This window comes from Paramisgurnus dabryanus, chromosome 4 (genome assembly GCF_030506205.2).
Source record: "Paramisgurnus dabryanus chromosome 4, PD_genome_1.1, whole genome shotgun sequence".
Taxonomy (NCBI): domain Eukaryota; kingdom Metazoa; phylum Chordata; class Actinopteri; order Cypriniformes; family Cobitidae; genus Paramisgurnus; species Paramisgurnus dabryanus.
This window is the reverse complement of record NC_133340.1, coordinates 12,493,102-12,512,726: the sequence shown is the minus strand read 5'-3', so window position 1 is coordinate 12,512,726 and position 19,625 is coordinate 12,493,102. Positions and strand designations below refer to the sequence as shown.

Here is a 19,625-nt window from a genome sequence, read left to right as displayed (position 1 = left end):
CAAAATGTGGAGTACTAGTGGTCCTCCAGGACAGGTTTGAAAACCCCTGCTTTATGCAACCGGGCCCAGGCCTTCATTTCTGTATCAAAATTTTCAAATTTATGCTGGATTTATTGATATTTATTTTTTGACAAATGGAAAAAAAAAATTTTTTTGCATTTCCTATTCATTTTCAAAAGGGGTTATATTGACCCCAAGGGACAGATTAATAAAACAGTTGTTTCAAATACCTTTAGAACAACCGAATCAAGACCATTTTTTTTGTGTATATAAATATAAATTATTTAGGAAAAGTCACAAAATTGTATATCTCTGAGATGAAGGGAACCTTTTTTTTTAGATAATGAAATGTCGTTTGACCCCAAGGACCGTTTGAAAGTTAACAAGCAAAAAAACAAAAAACAAAACTGTATTTACTGATGCATAACCACTTTCTTCTAAATGCAGATACAGTATGTTAACTTAACATTGCACATGTACATTCACCTTCAAAAGAAATACCAAAATTAACTCTTTCACCGCCATTGACGAGATATCTCAACAATCAAGAGAAAACGCTTCCCCGCCAATGACGAGATTTTCCGTCTTTCCGCAATATCGCTATTATCCACCAGGTTGCGCCCTTCCGCAACTTTTTAAACCCGGTTGTATTGCCCTATGGCAAGCGGCTGCATGTCCATGTCTGTTTTAAAGATCGATCTGAATGGGATCTCTATGAAAAGTCCGTCACAAAAATGGAATTATCTCTGCTTTTTGCTCAAAATGTGGTGTTATTGCAAAAACCTACCCATATTCAAAAGCTGATTACAAAAGAACCACTGAAGGTAGGATGAAACGGTTTTTTTTGTTTGAAAGCAGAGGGTCTGTTCTTTCATTTGGTATATTGTATGTTTATATATTTAAAGAAGAACATTTTCTGGAACGCATTAAACTTTGGGGAAAATCATGAAAAACGCTGGTGCTGGCTGGCAACTTTTTTTTAAACGCTGGCGGTGAAAGAGTTAAAGTTTATTTTAAAAAGTTGGCTGTTGTCAACTAACACCAGCATAAACTAGCAGAATCCTGTATTCAGATCTTTAAACTCATGCATTGATTAGATGGTCTGGACCTATAAATATTCCAGATCAGAAATATGGTACACTGACCTGCACACACTATTTGGACCACTGCCTAGACCCTCCACAGGGGTGGTTTGCTGTTCGCCAGATGACAAGCACTCCATAAAGCTTGGAGTCTGCGATGCAGACTTTGGGAAGGACTGGGTACCTATACTGGGAAGATGTGTGCTGGGGAACGAGGGATGCGAGGTTCCACTGAGAGGTGGGAGAGATGCCAGACCGGTAGGGCTATTCCTAGGAGCAATAGGAGTGGGATGTCTATGGTCCTCTTTACCTAAATTATGGAAAACATCATCTAAAGAAAAAAGAAATGTAAAATTAGAGTAAATACGGAAAATTGGAATTATGCTTTAGGCTTTCATGTGCTTCTTTCATAGCTGCTTTGTATAGTTGATTAAATAGATGCAAAAGAATAAATAACTTTAAAGGTTACTAAAGATTGGAAATTGATCTAAAATGTAAATGTGACCATACTCGACTGGACAGAGGTGGTAGTACTGGACACAGAGGAGGCCGCAGAGGAGGTGGCCATGACCGCTTCACTGGCCTCCATGAAGGCATCTTGGTAGTTAAAGAGACACTTCTTCTTTGCGCTGTTTTTCTTCTCTTTGCCCTCTTGGACAGGGTGAGGGTTGAGAGTGGGGTCTAGACTGGGGGAGAGAAGGGGAACGTCGGGAAGGGGAGGGCCCAGCATGTCACCTTTGGGAAGAAGTTAACTGAATTACTTTACTGCAGAGGTCTAGGATATCTCCTACTCTTAATAGTTGACAATGCATTTTCTTGCAAGGAAAAGTTCTAATCTAAACTGGGCCAACAGAAGTAGTTGTGGTTTCACAATGTTTATGCGTAACTGACCAGGTAACGGCTCCTGCAGCAGCACAGAAGGGTTCCAGTTCTTCATCATGTGCGTGTCCCAGAGGTTCTCCAGCTTGAGCGGGGGACACGGCAGAGAGCCGTCCCAGTCCCCCGTTGTGCTGAAGCAGCTCTGGTAGACATGCTCTGGTAAGGTGGGGTTAAACACTTGCTGCTTTCCACCTGTGTGACTTGACGTGGGGGTGGAAGGAAGCATCTACAGAAGTGGAGAAGGGGCGATCATTACATTCAAGTCCATTTAAAATGATTTAAAAATATCCAGAGGTAAGGCTACTAAAATAGACTGCTTGAGATAAGGTATCAGTGTGGTTGAGTTGGCTCTATCAGTGGTGTGAAAAGGGACGTGCCCAGTAGAAAGTGAAATTAGTGCACCTGTCCCTTACTAAGATTTTGATACAAAATCCCCCTTGTGGCTGAAAACTAAAACAACAGTCACCAAGCACCTTTTACTCATTTATGACATGAAGGGCTGTTTTTTGCCCATATGCGTGTCTAACCTTGCTGTGTGTGAGCGGAGGGGTGGAGTACAGGGTGGGCAGCAGCGGTCTGGGCAGGTGGGAGAGGTTGTGTAAAGGGAGATGACCATGGATGTGGGGGTAGAGGTGAAAGGCAGGGTGGGCTGCCGTCTTGTCTGAAAAAAACTGGTGACCCCCGGCGTGCAGCCTGCTGGTTGGGAGACAGGTGGAGCCTAAGCCAGATGGGCTACCATCTCCAGTGCCTTGGTTACACATGTGACACTCGCATTGATGTACCTGCTCCATCTAATAAAGGAAACATTGATATTTTGTGAGAGATTCTTTTCTGTAATACATCAAACCTAAATACACTTTCACTTAAAATATACCCCGGTTATAAGCACGTGTATGGCTTAATAGATTAAAACTGGGATTGTCAATATAAATGTGAAATTAAAGAGTACAAATGTCATCGATTAAATAAGTTTATTTAAACTGAAGCTGCCATTTTGTTTTTCATCACTGTACATCATAGATATGTACACTAGATGTTGCCTTTGCTACGGCAGATCATTGGACCGAATGCGTCAAATAGAGCCGCCATCTTGAAACAGGGGAGCCCCGCATTAGCGTCATTGTAGGCAATGGTGTAACAAAATTAAAATCACCATAAATCGTCAAGAATGTGATTTTCTTGGTTTTCTTTTGGTCCGTTTTAACAGTCAGACATGTATTTAGCATTGAGTTAAAGGAACAATATGTAGGATTGTGGCCAAAACTGGTATTGCAATCACAAAACTTGTGGCTAAAACTGGTATTGCAATCACACAACTGGTGGCCAATACACAAAATGACAACATAAACATCAGTTGAGGGCTGCAAGTCCACTTTTTAAATGAAAATATCCTGGCCAGACCACTGTTGTCAGTGATATAAGTATTTAAAATGAAAATGATTTCTTAATGTCTAGTGACATATCAGGGCCATTTTATGATTAATTGATATACATTTCTAACATACTGTTCCTTTTAGAAATTTTTTTTAGTTTTGATATTTTGAAAATCTACTTTTTCTAACTATAATGCATAGTGCTAGTAGGCCTAACATCCATACGCAGCACAAAAGTCCAATATCGCCCATGAATTCGGAGTACATGTGGAGATAGCAGCTTTAACTAGCTATTTCCTATGACGAGACCCCTGTTCTAAGATGGCGGCGGTTTTGACGCATGCTTAGAACCCCAAGACAACATCTAGTGTATATATCTATAACTGTACATGATGTCAAATGGTTGCAATAAAACCCATTCTATTAAAGCCACAACGAGGTAAACAAGATAAACAGGTCTTCAATTGGTAGATTTAAAAATGATGTGAAAGACAAGATGAGAGTTATAAATGCGAACAGACATCATGTAGCAGTGTTTCTGCCACATTTTATTAAAAATACAACGTCAGGTCTTCAGAGTGTAACATAAATGAAGAGTAATACAGAAAACATACTAATGAAATCAAATCAAAATAAAGACCATCTCAGAGGTAAGAATGTGTGAGTGGAAAATAAAAAAAACTAGAAGATACCATAGTACTTACTATAATAAACTGTAATAATATTACACAACCATTACATGTCATAAATTTCAGAATGCAAAACATAATGGCTGCCTCCATAGGTTGAAATGAGTATAACATGTAGTTGTTTTTTTGAAGTAATGAAAATATTTCATGTGTTTCTATCAGTGAATTTTTATGGAAGCCGAGGGAGAGGCCATGCATATTTTTATTTTTGCTTGCTTGTTTTCTTGTGATCACAACTTAATTTCCCGTGATCTCAACATAACAAAAAAAAAAAAAATCTCGTATTCACGACTTAATTTTCTCGTGATCTCAAAGATAACAAAAGTTGTTTTCTCGTTATCCTGACATGTTTATTTTGAAGTGGACTGCTGATGCATATGAGTTGGGGTCTTCGCCGTTACCACACTTGTAGCCAATTTCCGATAGACTTAATAAATAAAGTTGGATGTTTGATGTTCGTGAATTTAGGGACTTTCTCTAAAGTACTAATGTACACATTTCTATCTTCAATAGTTTTTAACAATTTATTTAAATAAATATCAAAAATAGAAAAAATGTGCATTATTGCTGACAACCACATGAACACTGTACATTTGGTGACTGTTTGTTGACTTTAAACAGCATTTAAATGGAATGATTTAAAGTAGAAACTTGTATATTATGCAGTTACTTTAGAGACGGTCCCTAAATTCACCACTACCAAAATGTCAATTATTGATCTACAACATGATCTACAACAAAATGTCTACAAACAAAAAAACACGTTCTGTTGAGTTCACGTACACTTTAATCACATCACAGGAATACAACTTTTGTTATCTCGAGATAACTAGAAATTAAGTTGTGATCACAAGAAATCAAGCAAGCAAAAATAAATATAGTACACGACTTATCTCGGCTTCCGTAGAATTTTAGTAGTTGAAGGCAAATATAAAGTATTAAAGCATAGAAGTCCATAGAAGTCCTCATAGTTGAGGTACCTTTTAAGATATTGGAATGTAACTATAACAAAATCAAATAATTATCTATTGTGTGCAATATATTTAAACTGCTGTGCTTAATGTTCTCATGATGTATTAAAGCTAACTCTAAAGATTGGCTGCATGGTATTGATGGGATATGCGATGTGGGATAACTTGCTAAAAATGCAATGTCCGATGTACTATAAGTTATAAATTTTTTTTACATTATATTAAAATATGTTTTAAAAATGTAAATTATATTACAAAACACATTTCTACATGATTTCTGAAAAAATTTGTCGAAGAACTTTGACTGTACATACATTTTTTCAAAGTATCAACATCATTCAGTTATTGCAAACCATCGCGATTGGCATATTGCTGCATTAACTATATTTCTAATATCTTGCAGCCCTAATCTGATATGAATAATTTTAAGAATTGTTGGTGAATCATCAAATGCCAACATTTAATTTTTTTGTTATAGCAGCCAGCTTACTTAGTCATAATGTTGCTACCTTGACACACTGAGTGAGTGTCATCCTATGTAATTCTGAAATACTCTGACCTACGACTTTGAAACGCAGCATTAAATCACAGTAATCCCCTTTACCTGTGTATGAGGATATGATGGAGGAGGACAGTCACTCTTTCCTCTAGAAAGTGCCTCATTCTGGCCTGAGGGTTCCCCACCGCTTTCCCCCTCCTCCTCATCACCTTCAGAAGAACTGCTACTGCTGCTGCTACCACGTGGCGACTGGGAGAACAAGAGCAAAGGTCTTGGAGGTTCATATATTAATTTTTTTTTTTAAAGTGATAATGTTTTGTTAATTGTTCATCGAGCAGCAACAATATAGTCAAATAATCAGCACCAACATTTGACTTTATGTGTTGCCACCTACTTTATCTTTGAGGGTAATGCTTTCGTCCCCTCCACCAAGTTGCCTGTGAATGCCATTAATGCTTGCCACCACTGCAGGGTCCTCGTACCCACTCAACGGATAGATGGCAGACAACGGAGGCACTTCATCGTCACTAACAAAGGGCAAAGGAAAGCAAAAGAAAACTAATGACTCAGCCATTCCTGGTTATTGACACTGCATTATTGAAAAACCGAAACTGAATGAGCTCAGCAGGAAAGTACATGATGTTGTCATTAAAATCATAACAGGAATTACTACAATAATAATTGGTACTTGCCTATTCTGACCCATAATGGATTCTTGCTTGTGTACTGCAATACCGGCAAGTGCCATATTACTATTACGCAAGAACTTTATTACTACATACATAATGCAGTCCTAATCTTATGTTGCAACATAGTCCATATGAAAAACCCTTACAGCTTACATAACATTTCTCGTAACAGGACATCCGACAGGATCGGAACGGTATATGGTTTAAAAAGAATTATAAAAAAAGATCTGACCCTTGACCTTGCATTTACTAAGCTGTGTTCATTGAATTGCACTTTTCGTGTCATTTCTCAAGTTTTGATGCATATGAATGCACTCCTCCTATAACACAAACTAGAAAATAGTAGCTAGATTTCTTATATGATATCAAACTTTGTTAAATAATGTGCAGATGGGAACCGTCTCAACACAAGGGCTAACTTAAAAAAATTCTAACTCACAATGTGGTGGTGCCATCCTGTGGCAGGATAAGGCGTGGGTGCTGCTGAATGGTGATGGGGGAACCCGGGGCTGAGCCGGACCCCGAGCTGCCTGATGACATGCTGGGGGGGTGGACTTCTGACAAGTAGTCCCTGACAGGTTCTGCTTGCAGTGGCAGCTTTAAGTGCAGTTCCTCTGACATGGGAGAATCCATGATGCCACAGGTGAGGATGTGAGATAGGCTGCAGTCATCACAGGTACACCTGGAAGGTCAAAAGTACAATCTCAATTACAACTACACAGGCAAATATACAGTGGTGTATGCTATTATGAATAAATTACTTTTTAACAGTTTGAACTGTCAGTAAACAAAATATCATTCAGAAATGTACCTCCGTCGATAGTTGCAGTTGGGACAGTCTGGGATGCTCAGCCTGGAGGACAACATCTGTTTCACTGTGTTCGTGAATTTACTGTCGCCACCCAGAGACGTTTTACTGCTCGATAAGAACTGCAATCATAGTATTAAACATTTATTGTGGTGTTCAATGAATCAGAGATTCATTTTTTTTCTGGACATTTTACTTTTGTGATTTAAAGAATAAACTGTTGTTTAAAAGGTTGGTGATAAAATGGGCCACAAAATTCTTCTTGTGGATAAAAAAAGCATTAAATAATATGTGGAAATTTTAGTGGAAATATTACCGGCTCTTCAAAAAATCTTTTCTGTTTGAAGATCTCTGCGTCTTCTTTCAGCATTCGCTGCTTAGTTTTTAAAGACATCTGGAAAAGCAAAGAAATTAATTAAGTTCCATTCAGTAAATGCCTACATGACCAAACCATGGATATAAATGATACATTAATACAAATGCGCTGTGACTTACATTTCTATTAATTAAAGATTTATGTGGTTCTGTCCTTTGATTTGTGAGATTCTGACCTTCAACCTTAAATAGCAACTGCAAACAAGCAATACAGCTATTAGATGCAAGCCCATAGAACCTCCAGAGATCTACAATAAAGGGGCTTGCACACCAAAGCTTTTCAATGGAAGCCGGTGCTCGGCAGTTTTTCTGGCTCAGAGCCGAGAGTTGAAAAATATTCAACTTTGAGTGAAAAGCTCAGCTCGTCAATGTCAGTTATCACACGGCGGTCCAATCACAGTGGAGGAGGGGTGGGACAAATATCAACACAACCAACCAGCACATCGTACAACGACTGATAAACAAAGCAGTAGTAATCACAGCAACCCAAGCGCTCAGCTGAAGTAAGCCTGCAGTTGGCTGTAATAACGCTGTCTGCTGGGCGTTTCAGCCACGTAAAAAAGCTTTGGTGTGCACGCCCCCTAAGGCTAGGTTTACTTTACAGGCCTACAGAGCTCAGTTCCAATCTTGCTGTGGTTCACATTTATAAAAATAAGTTACAATGACATCGCAAACTACTGAAAAATTATTATTAATACTTATATAATTGAGAACTGCTTGTTGTATTCTGCTGGTTAAAGGGATAGTTCACCCAAAATATAAAAATTCTGTCATCATTTTCTTACGCTCATGTTGTTACAAACCTGTATAAATTGTGTTGTTCTGATGAACACAAAGGAAGATATTTTGGAAATGTTTGTAACAAAAACGTTTGTGGACCACATTTACTTCCATAGTATTCTTATTTCCTACTATGGAAATCAAGGGGGTCCACGAACGGTTTGGTTACAAACATTTCCCAAAATATCCTCCTTTGTGTTCATCAGAACAAAGAAATTTATACAGGTTTGTAACAACATGGGGGTAAGTAAATGATGAAAAAAATTTCATTTTTGGGTGTACTATGCCTTTAAGACCTTTTAAATGATATATGTTACTATCTGAAATATTTACTACCTTTAATTTTTTATGGATATTTGTGATGATGATTATGATCAAATTTAGTAAATTATTATTACCACTTATTTGATCAGCAAACTGAAATTTAGTGCCATTTTGTTTTCAAAACTACTTTTCATTTGCGACCCACTAAACTCTTTTCCCACCATTGACAAGTAACGTTTCCCTGCCAATGACAAGTCTTTTTGGTGATCCTTATTTCTGCTATTATCCACCACATGGAGCTCTTATCCAACTTATAAAACAGGACAAACTGTTTAAACTGTTGTTTTTACGGATCGCTCTGAATCTCTAATTAAAGTCCTTCACAAAAAAACGCAATTATCTCAGCTTTTTGCTTAAAATTTTGGATTTTTTAACGAAACTACCCATATTTGAGAGGTGATAGAAAGAGAACAAATAAAAGTAAGATGAAACTGATTTTTCAATTTGTTTGTTTGTTGGAAAGCAGACAGTATTTTTTCTATAAATTAAAGGGTCTGGTCTTCATTTGGTATATTGTATGCTTATATATTTAAAGAAGAATATTTTCTGAAAGGCATTAAACTTTTGTTAAAATCATAAAAAATGATGGCGCTGGCTGGCAACTTAAAAAAAAAAACACGCTGGTGGGGAAAAGTTAAATAGGTATAATCTATTCAGGGACCCTCTATCATGTTTTAAATAAAAATATAAGAAAAACAAACATTTTCTCTTATTTCTCTAATAAAAATATTTTTTATTTTATTTTACTTAAGGGTATAGTGGAAGATTTTCTTTTTCCGGATGGATCATCAAGACTATTGGTCATACCAGTTGTCAATCATTCTGATATGTTGCTCGTCCCTAGGTTCGCTTTCTGTGCATGCGCACTTTCAGGTGTATGTGTGGTGGGCTACGGATTGAAGCTTGCAATCTCACCGTGTTTTTTCGAAAAGGTTTTTTCAGGTTTGCGAGAGAAAAAGTGTCTACGAATTGCATGACAAGAAGAGAAAGGCCTCTGAAGAAAGAAACAAGCCCAGATCGTTTATGGGAGAATATAACAGCACAGGTTGGGCTTCCCACTGATGCCTCAGTCGCAAAGTTTCTACTCGACAGGTAAAATGTGTCATACTATGTGGAAAAATCCATTTAATATTAATAAAAGTGGAGGATGGTTCTTTTCAAAAATTCAGGAAAATCTTCAGGAAAATCTTTAGCTAATACCTTTAAATGCAAGTTTAATTGCAATATCAAAATAACCTAAGGTAGCAAAATGTCATTCACAGAAACAGCCAAACCACTTTACACAACCCACTATGCGACCCACAAGTGGGTCCTGACCCAGTTTGAAAACCCCTGTCATAACGAATTAGCTTAAAAGCTTGTCATACCAAAAGTTGTCATGTATTTGTAAAGTCAGAACAAGCTGTTAAAAATTGGATCCATAGTGATATTAAACACATTAATATAAATCTGATACTCGGTTATCATCTGGTTAAGTTTGATTCAAAAGGTTCAAACTTCCCAAGATTAAGCATCTGAGTAGGAAATATACAAAACAAGGCCATTCAATGGTTTTAAAGGAAACATACCTGCTCATCAACATAGTCATCAATCCTTTTCTCGCACTCCAGCCATTCTAGTGCCACTGTGCTCATCTCCTGGTCCAGGTGGTGGTATCTCTCCAGTAGAGTACGATACATGTCCTCACTATATGAATCATGGGATGTTGTGCCCTGCCTATTACAAACAAAAATGATTAAATGCTGCATTTAATATGGTTTAAGTGTCAATTTGATATAAAGAGGTAGATGAGTGATGAAAAAGATCATACCTGAGCTGGGCCACTAAGGCAGGTAGACTGTTGTGCAGGATGGGTTCAGAGAACACCAGGTTCTCAAAAAGGTGCTTATTGTGGAGCTCCCACGTGACTTGGAACTTCTGCAAATGCTCATTCTCCTGCAAAGGAACAACAACTGAAGTCAGACACTCAAATATGATGAGGTCTGAATGTTATGCTTACAAGAAAGTAAAGAACCGAAATCAGTTGATCAAGCAAAGATTTGGCTTCCATGTCATAAGCTTGACATCTGATAAATATACACACAGAAAGGCTTTCTAATTCAAGTAAATCGAGTCTGGTCTTGTATGACTTGGCTGCGGAGTGCAATGACTTTCCATAAAGGAACTTGGCAAATATGCACTAATGTTAAACACTGTGTAAACACTGCTACAAATAAACCCCAGGATAGCACAAATGCTTCCAGTGGGACCATGGACACACCAGGGTGAGCAGGAAGCTGCTAATGGTGCGGGCAGCCTGGCAGAGAGCGTTGTACTCTTCTAGCAGCAGCGAGATGAACTGGTGGGCCTGCGGAGGTCCCTGAGCCACGGCCATGGTCGCCTTGGAGCCGGCAGACAGGTGCTTGAGTAACCGCACCTTCGTTTCTAACACGTATTCCCTCGCCTGCTGCTCCAGACGCTGGTACAGCTGGTAGGGATCCTTCTCGCAAAGCCTGAATAAAGTCAAAGCACAGCTAATTAGTTTAACTGTTTAAGACACCTGGCGGCTTCATGTAATCATTATAAAAAGTATACATTTAAAGTCTAAACTTTAGTCTTAAACAGTTTTAAAAGCATATTACATGTAATGGCTACTTTAAAATGTTATGGTTTTTCTGTTTTCTAGTCTACGGAAAATAGGTAGCTACATCAAACCCATGGCATTTCCTAAGCTAGTGGTTGACCAATTTAAAAGTGCTATGGGTTTTCATACTTATTATAAATAAATATATGAATGGCTTACTTACAGTTGGCATATTGAAAGTGCATTAGGAATTTTTGTAACATCATGTATAAAACACCCTTAATACAATTAAAAATTGTCTGAATATATTTGTGAAAGTCAATCTTTAAGACAACTTTACAGAATACATCTTTTTAAATAATATACAATTTCTATATATACAGTACTGTGCAAAAGTCTTAGGCCACCATGCCACAATTAGATGTGTTGTTTTTTGCAATGTTATAATGATCATATATAATTGTTTCTCAGTCTCTTTAATAGAATACATCCAGAAAATACAGGAAATGTGTATATAGTATTAAAAACTGTATAGAAATTTAAACTGATGTGTCAAGTTTTTTAGGGCAAACTCCCCTTTCACTTGAGCAATAGCAGGAAACTGCAGGATCTCTTAAACCTAAATAAAATTAAATCCTAATTTTTCTAATTTAAAGAAATTAGTCTTTTTACTTCATTCTGGTCAAAAAGGCTCAAGATATGTTTAGTGCCAAGAGAGGTCACACTAAACACCGACAATGCCTAAAGAAGACATTAAGTTGTCAAAATTCAATGTTTTCTTTTTGTTTTCTGTTAGTATCTTAATAAAATAGACTGAAAAATAAATATGGATGGACATTGAAACTTCTAAAACAACATGGTGGTGGTGGCCTTAGACTTGTACACAGTACTGTACATTAAGGCTTTTAGGAAGAAGCGTCTCTCTGCAATACCTGTCAACAAGCTCCTTCATGCTCTCTTTGTCCCGGTCCAGAGGCTGATCCTGATCATCAGCCAGTGACGTTCCCGTCTGACGGTAAATACACCTGACCAGGTATCGAACCTCAGACCAGTGATTTTGCAGCTGCTGTGACTCCCGCTCGGACTCGGCTGTGATCTCCCTGACCAATTAAATCACAATCGCACCATTTCAGATCAAAAAAGAAACAAGATCAAAAAATGTATGCTTCAGAATTTCAAGATTAAGCCGAGGACATCATCGGGGCTGAATGCGAACTCACCTCCGCTCATAGCAGGCCTCACAGCTGCACACCGTGTCTGCGCTAAGAGGAGTGCTGAGATCTGGTGCAGGTAGTGTAGGAGCTCCGACAGCAAGTCTCCCGCCGGTCCCTATGGGTTCCTGGGACAAACTACCATTACCCACCGGCATGTGCAATAAAAAGTCCTGATTCTGAGAAACAGCAGAATTATATCAGTAATTGTTAATTCCTTAAATAAAAATGAACACATACCCTTTTATTCCACAACTGAAACAGATACTTAAATGACTTTTTAACTCCAATACAGTGACTGGTGTCAAACTTTGTTTTTCTTTATAGTTTGTAAAGCTACCTTATTAGCTGCAGGTAGATTAACGTCTTTGAAAAACACCTGTTTACAAAACCTGGCAATATTATTCTGAGGCAGTCATTATGTCACTTTGTCAAAAACTGTCTCAGGATGGTCAAGTAAAAGGTGTGAAAATTCCCAGACTGACTGGAACGTTACATAAGCCCAAATGGTCATGTGATTTAGCAACTAAACAGCTGTGCAAAACTTAAAACTGTACTTGCAATAAAAGAATTGCGCACTGCATCTGCAATCCATGAGATGTGAAAAACTTTAACTATATTTAAGCCAATACATCAGAAGCTGTCAGTGGTATCACAGCTGTCTTCATTACATTTTGTGCCTGGTACATCTGGGAGAAAAACATAACCCATAGACATATCTCATATGAAGAAGAAGCATGAGAATGCATGACAATAACTACAAACCTATTTACTTCCAAAAATAACACTTATGTGACTCAGCCAACAACTAGCACAATCCAGTGTTAATGGCATCCCAACGTACCAACAGGGACTGGTCAAAGGGTGGCTGCCGATCGTCCTTCTCCACGGTTCTCTTGCAGTCGGAACAGACATAAAGAGGCAGCTGAAGGGCGCTGGAAGATTTGGGCGACTGGTTCGTTCCATTCTGTGATCCGCCGACGTCCTGGGAGACGATGTCCTTGCGTTCGCTACGACATAGCAGGCAACGGTCACCTGTGGTATACGGGGCCCTCTGGTTCACCCCGAAAGTGAACGGGGTCTAAAAATAGGAAAGACAGAAAAAAGCTCTAAGGTTAGAAAAAAGACGCTTTTCGTTCTGCTTTACAGGTAATGCTTGTGGACAATATAGTCAAATTGAACTAATGGATTTTCCAATATGGGATATAAATGAAGCAACACTTTAGAAGACACAGGGTAAAACAATAAAGGCTTTTACACACTGTCAATGATGCGATAAAGTGATGTGAATCACCAGCAAACCGTGCATTCACATATTGGACAAAATGATTCTTCAGCTATTTTACGACTGTAAGATAGGTGGCGCTGATGGACAATGAGCTTCACTCATGCACACTTGCTACCATGGGCGTAACTTTAATCTAACACTGGGGGACAATAAACAAGGGGGACACAAATAATAGAGCCAAAATTGTACTTGTATATATAAATATGTGTGCACAGAAAAAAAAATATTCTTCAATAAAATTAATTATTTATTGCAATGTTTTTAAAGTTGTTTATAAATCAAGCCACATTTAATATTTTACTGTTAATACTGTTAGCTAGGTTACATTAAAAATACATCAGTTATTGTTATTTTTTGCATTATTAATTTAATAATGACTTTGCCTCATTATATTATTTAAAATACACATGGTTTTTAATGACCTTTTTTTGGTGGGGGCAATTTTGGCCTATGCTCGCAATGGAGTAGTTGAACAAAACTTTGACCCTCATCATAGACAACTTAACAAAACCTATAGAACCACAGGTGGAAAACTGATCAAAAAAAACAAAGGAAATAAAATTTATTTTTCTACTTGCAGTACGGGCAGTACGGGCAGTGCAGATGAGTTTGTTGTTGTTTTATAATAAAAATGACATGATATTGAATGCACCCCTTCTAAAGTCGCACAGGACAGCACACAAAATGTTCCAGACTGTGAGTAAATAGTCGAATTTTGATAGTATTTTTCCTGCCTATGCAACTATTTTTTATTAAAGGTTGCACTGCAAAATTTTATATATAAATATATTTAATATTAATATAATCCGCAGGCGATTACGTCTACGGCGCATCCAGTCATTCTCCCTAGTGGCTGCCCCTCCCCAGCCTTTCTTTCATATCTCAGGTGCATATCACCTCTAAATCCATCTCTTTTGTCCACTTTTGACCGCTTCTGTCAATGGCCAAATGATAGCTTCAGAGTGCATGGAGACATTTTGTATGTAACAGTATGGTAAAGCTAAAAAAAAAAATATGTATATAAAGAACAAAATTATCTGTATTTGTAATGAATTTATTAATGGATTAAACATGTTTGGACTTAGTTTTAGTTTTTTTTTACACCAGCTAGTGCCACCAAATTGAAGCCCAGCGCCACCCCTCTCAAATGTTAGTCTGGAGCCCTGTGTATTATCATTACACATAAACAAGTTCAGATGTTTTTATATTCTTGTCATATTTTAAAGGTGCCAAAGAATGCATTGAAATAATATGTTAAATTGTTATTTGACATAGTGTTGGGCGATATGCCCCATTTTGTGATAGTCCTATCGTCACCCTGCGAAATCGCCGAAACATGATAGGCTGAAGACAGGATGGGGGATATCCCCCAACACTAGTCCGTGCACGTGATTTAAAGCTCAAATCTATGTAACGGCGTGTTTCCTTGCAGCGCAACAAAAGAAAAATATGACACACTGGTCGAAAAAACTAAATGTAGTATGTACGAGGAGTGATCAACACAAGCTGCTGCTTCTTTTTGTAGGTATCTGGCCAAGTGGCTTCTTCTTCTGCTGCTATTGCACGGCTACTGTGGTTTACACGTGTGGATCCTGCCTTCATGTGTAATTGAACGTCGACATAAACGCATTAATAAAACGGAAGGTGTAGAACTATAATGAGCCATTAAGGCATCAAAACAGACTCGACTTTCAGCAAAGCAGTCTTTCAGGAAATCACGGCTGTGCTGCAAAACAGAGGAAATGCAAATGTGTCAGAGCACTGTAGAGGTGATTTGCCAGTTTACCTGAAGGACTCCTGAGAAATCAGCGTTAACTGGCCCTTCTGAAAACTGTGGTGCCCCATTCAATGGAACCTGAAGGGAAAAACACCCATAAATCAATTTGTCCTGCTGTAAAGGCGATTACAAACAAAATGTTGTTAACCTCTTCAGCTCAAATACAAAGACACTTAACTAGCTGTCATATTCCAAGGAAATGTGCTATGCAGAAACATATATCAATAAGTTTACTGGGGCTGACCTAGAATGAACCCTTGACGGTAGAAAACATTTGGCTGGGCAGTCAGCTCAAATGACCTAAATCTTCTTATGATGGCCACCATTATATCTACAAAGTCATCATTATGCTCTACTATAGAATAGATAAGGATAAGGCCATCATAAGGAGATTTTTGCCTTCTCAAAATCCAGACCTCAAACCCATCAAGCTAATTTGGGGCATGTTGGTACGGGACAATCAAAGGAAAGCCTTGATAACATTATTGATGAAATATATTGACACTATGCCAAAGAGATGTGATGCTGTGATTGTTGCAAAAGGTGGACATTATTAAAGTAAAAAGTGGAAAAATATTATGACTGACTTCATCTCATATTTGTTGTCCTCAGAGCAACCATCATTATGAAATGACATGTTTTAAAGGTACAAAAAAGGTCAGTATTTTCAGATCTATGTGGTGGTGTTATAATTTTGGCCAGCTATTTTTCTTTGCATAATTTTACACTTCTTTTGGTGTGTAAGTGTGTGTTAGTACATCAGCAATCTGCAAAGTCTACGATGTTGCGAGTTATCGTCTCCACTCCAACTGAAATCTCTTTTCTTGGACAACGACAAACGCAAGGATTGTAGGCAACAGTTTACTTCCGCAGCAAGTTAAAGAGGACACAATGCACATTATCATAATTCTCTTCGCTTCTGATTCTTGTAACTAGTCTATGTTTTCATGTTTTCATTTTTGGAGTAGTGATCGACTGATACTTATTTTTTATAATTGATACCAAATATTTGGTTACTTATGTGCCCGTTAACCGATATACTGAACCAATTTTTATACTTCTGTTTTTGACAAAATTACAACAACAGCCCTATCATTTTGATCGCAAAAATCACAAAACTAAATAGCGAAATTCTGGAGGGACTGAATAATTACAACTACTCCCTCTTTGCATATAAAGTAACAAATAGAGGGGTCTGAAAGAGTGAAGAATAAAAAGCTGGATATTATTAATTTACTGAATAATATCACTGGAATAATACATTGTCAGGAAAGTAGCAAAACTTATACATCAATGCATTTCTTAACTGGAATTTTATGTCAGAATAATTAAGGTTTTGTTGTTATAGCTAATGAAATGGCTGTTGACAAAGCACTGTTTATCTAAACATTTACTGTATCAAACTGCGATAGGTAGCAAAAGTAATAAATAATTAATTAATTTCCGGAGACATTAATTTAGATGTTTTTAGCGAAATAATGTTTATCTAGGAAATGTTAATATAACTTAGGGGAATGTGCAGTGGCTGTGCTTTAGCCTTAAACCCAAATATGAACGTGATCTAATGATGAGCATAAATAACAAAAAATTTAATGCAGTGTTTTTATTTCCCACATGCATTCGTTCATAGCTGTTACATTCATGTAAAGCGACGTTGTTATTGGAATAGGATTTGATGGATCAGTCAACACGAATTTGTCTCTGGATGCATAAATTGCATATCAAACATTTAGAACACAACTCATCTGTGCATTAACGGCTGTTATGTTAAGTAAAGTTGATTAATTAAAGCAAAGTAATTACTCAAAGTCCTTTCACGTCACCCCGCTGTCATATTTGCTGTGCACGCTATTATTGTCTCCTCTCCTCAGACGCTGTGATGAATTGGCAGTCCAGCATGCAATTCTCAAAGCGGCCACAAGATGTCGGTGTTTATCGGTCAATCCAATTTTACAAAACCGATACCCGATAATGGGAAAATGCTTCTAGGATCACAAATGCAGACATGGTTTTATGTTTTAAATATCTTTACCTTACCAATCTGTTATGTTCTGCTCAAGCCGATCGACCAGCTTAGTCATCTGAATTTTCTGGATAAAATCCGGGCTCTTATTGATAAGGTAGTAAAGACAATTATCTCCTGTTGGGAGGTAATCTTCCAAATATGGTAAGGTGCGTCAGATTTTCGTCACTTTTTTTAGAAAGACAGGGCATTTAGTAGCAACAATAATGTACGGTTTGTGTAAAATAATGTGTTTTTGAACCATAAACCACGTGAACATATTGCATTACACCAAATACACGAAAGAATGTTCTTTTTAGCAATGTGATGGGGCTCTTTAAGTATTGTATATTCTATTTTATTTTATATAAAAGTATTGTTATGACTACTTTGAATCTCAAAATGTAACTTTAGTTGGGGTTTTACAGGCAGGGTCACAAATATTAACTTAATACTAAATAACTTAAGTCCTACCTTGTGCAAAAAAGTCCTAATTTACTGTAGCATAGTATTTTGAATAGGGATGTCAATTTATGCAATTTCCCATATTCAATGATTGTTTAAATTAACTATCAATCGATTGAATAATTGTTAACAGTAATAGTCTAATATAGGGCTGTGACGGTTAGGATATTTTCTCACCGCGGTGAAGCATAAAAAAAATCATGCGGTTATGCGGTTAACCGCACAACAGTAACCCCCAAAGCCCAAAAGCACAACCCCCCACCCCCGCAAAGCATCGGAAACATCTTCTTATTTATTATTAAAACAACAAATTATATTAGCAATAACAACATAAAATAATATTTATTTCCATAGGTATAATATATATATATATATATATATATATATATATATATATATATATATATATATATAGCAATACATATATATATTTTTATATATAATATATATAATAATTATATAATTTTTTGTCATCGTTTATAACCCATTTTGTACAATATAGGGCTGCACGATTTGGGTAATTTTTCCCATTGCGGTTATTGATGCTAAAATTGCGATGTGCGATTGCGATTATACTAAATGGTATCATGAGTCAACTTGATGGGTTTTAAAGAAAATCCACACACAGTTTAGCTAAAATTTGTATTTGTAAAACTAGAAATGTTTTCGTATTGCCACGTGATGTAGCAACTGCTCAGTGTCAGTAATCCTAAATCCAAAATACCGCCATACAACAGACATAGAGTTTTTTTTAGCTACCAGATCACTGTCAACCTCCTCTGCATCCATCTTCGCTCTGGTATAAGTGACGAAGCACACCACACACGTGCATGCCACACGTGCACTGCCTTTTTTGTTCATTTTTCTTTCTTTTTTTTAAACAACAAGGAAAATCATCAAACTGTTATCAGAAAGTTTGTGTTAACAAGTCCACACATTTATTTATTTAATATAATTGCAACATTTTGCTGTCATATAATTGCACAGGCTGACATCGCGATTGCGATTGCGATGCGATTAATTGTGCAGCACTAGTACAATACATTTCATACAATAGCAACCTGAAACAAACTAGAAAGAACATTTCGAGCTTAACATTGTTTCTTGTAAGCAAAACCTTGATTCCAATTTCTTTAGACATTTTTAGAGTGTTTTTCGGGTAACCCTCCGTGGATATAACGCACTCCTCCAAACGCAACGGGTTGAACGTTAAATAATTTATTGCACAATAAAATGGGTTACAAACAATGACAAAAACTGTTCCATAATTCATATTAAACTCAAAAGAAACGAAAATAAATACTATTTCATGTTACTATAGTTAATATGTTTAATTATAATTTTTCAAAGCAGATACGAAACGAAATAACGTATTGCATCATCCCGTAAATAACTGCGCAAAACTTATGGATACTCCAATCAATGCTTTAAATTACTGCTGTCCATTTACATAATCAAGAAGATAATAAAACTTTTTTGATCCCGAGCTGGAGAAATTAGTTTACAGCATTAACGGGTCACGCGGTCAGTAAGCCCTCACCTGCCTGACTGATGTAATGTTATTTTTCTAGTTGTTTACCTCGCTTTCCGAGTCGTTTATACACCGTTTGTTGTAATTATAGGCTATCCATGAAGACTTCAACCTTTCATTCGAAAACCTGCAACAGTGTTTAGCGTGTAGCGCCTCAGCCAATCAATAATGATGATCAATTATATATTTTGCGGGCGTTCAGAGTGTAACAACAATCATTTAATATTTTAGTTTCTTGCCAGAATTTAAGATAACATTTTAATCTGTTAATTAAAAACGGCTCCTGGTCTCCTTGCTAATCTTGTAGGCTTTCCTGAAG

At 37.1% G+C, this 19,625-nt stretch overlaps 1 protein-coding gene across 3 annotated transcripts in view; it reads right to left on the bottom strand.

The window, feature by feature from the left end:
- The window catches only part of fam193a (family with sequence similarity 193 member A), a 30,671-nt gene that overhangs the window by 4,755 nt on the left and 6,291 nt on the right, over positions 1-19,625 (bottom strand). Inside the window, exons 2-18 of one of the 3 annotated variants that reach the window (XM_065295703.2) lie at positions 15,318-15,386; positions 13,088-13,324; positions 12,253-12,422; positions 11,965-12,132; positions 10,730-10,961; positions 10,280-10,404; positions 10,038-10,185; positions 7,486-7,560; positions 7,307-7,384; positions 6,994-7,112; positions 6,622-6,864; positions 5,888-6,020; positions 5,599-5,742; positions 2,489-2,752; positions 1,974-2,187; positions 1,593-1,817; positions 1,146-1,413 (exon numbers count right to left, since the gene is read on the bottom strand). In XM_065295703.2, coding sequence (XP_065151775.2) covers positions 1,146-1,413; positions 1,593-1,817; positions 1,974-2,187; positions 2,489-2,752; positions 5,599-5,742; positions 5,888-6,020; positions 6,622-6,864; positions 6,994-7,112; positions 7,307-7,384; positions 7,486-7,560; positions 10,038-10,185; positions 10,280-10,404; positions 10,730-10,961; positions 11,965-12,132; positions 12,253-12,422; positions 13,088-13,324; positions 15,318-15,386 — 2,912 coding nt within the window. The remainder of the gene's footprint in view (positions 1-1,145; positions 1,414-1,592; positions 1,818-1,973; positions 2,188-2,488; positions 2,753-5,598; positions 5,743-5,887; positions 6,021-6,621; positions 6,865-6,993; positions 7,113-7,306; positions 7,385-7,485; positions 7,561-10,037; positions 10,186-10,279; positions 10,405-10,729; positions 10,962-11,964; positions 12,133-12,252; positions 12,423-13,087; positions 13,325-15,317; positions 15,387-19,625) is intronic. The other 2 variants (XM_065295705.2, XM_065295704.2) reach the window with 2 other exon arrangements.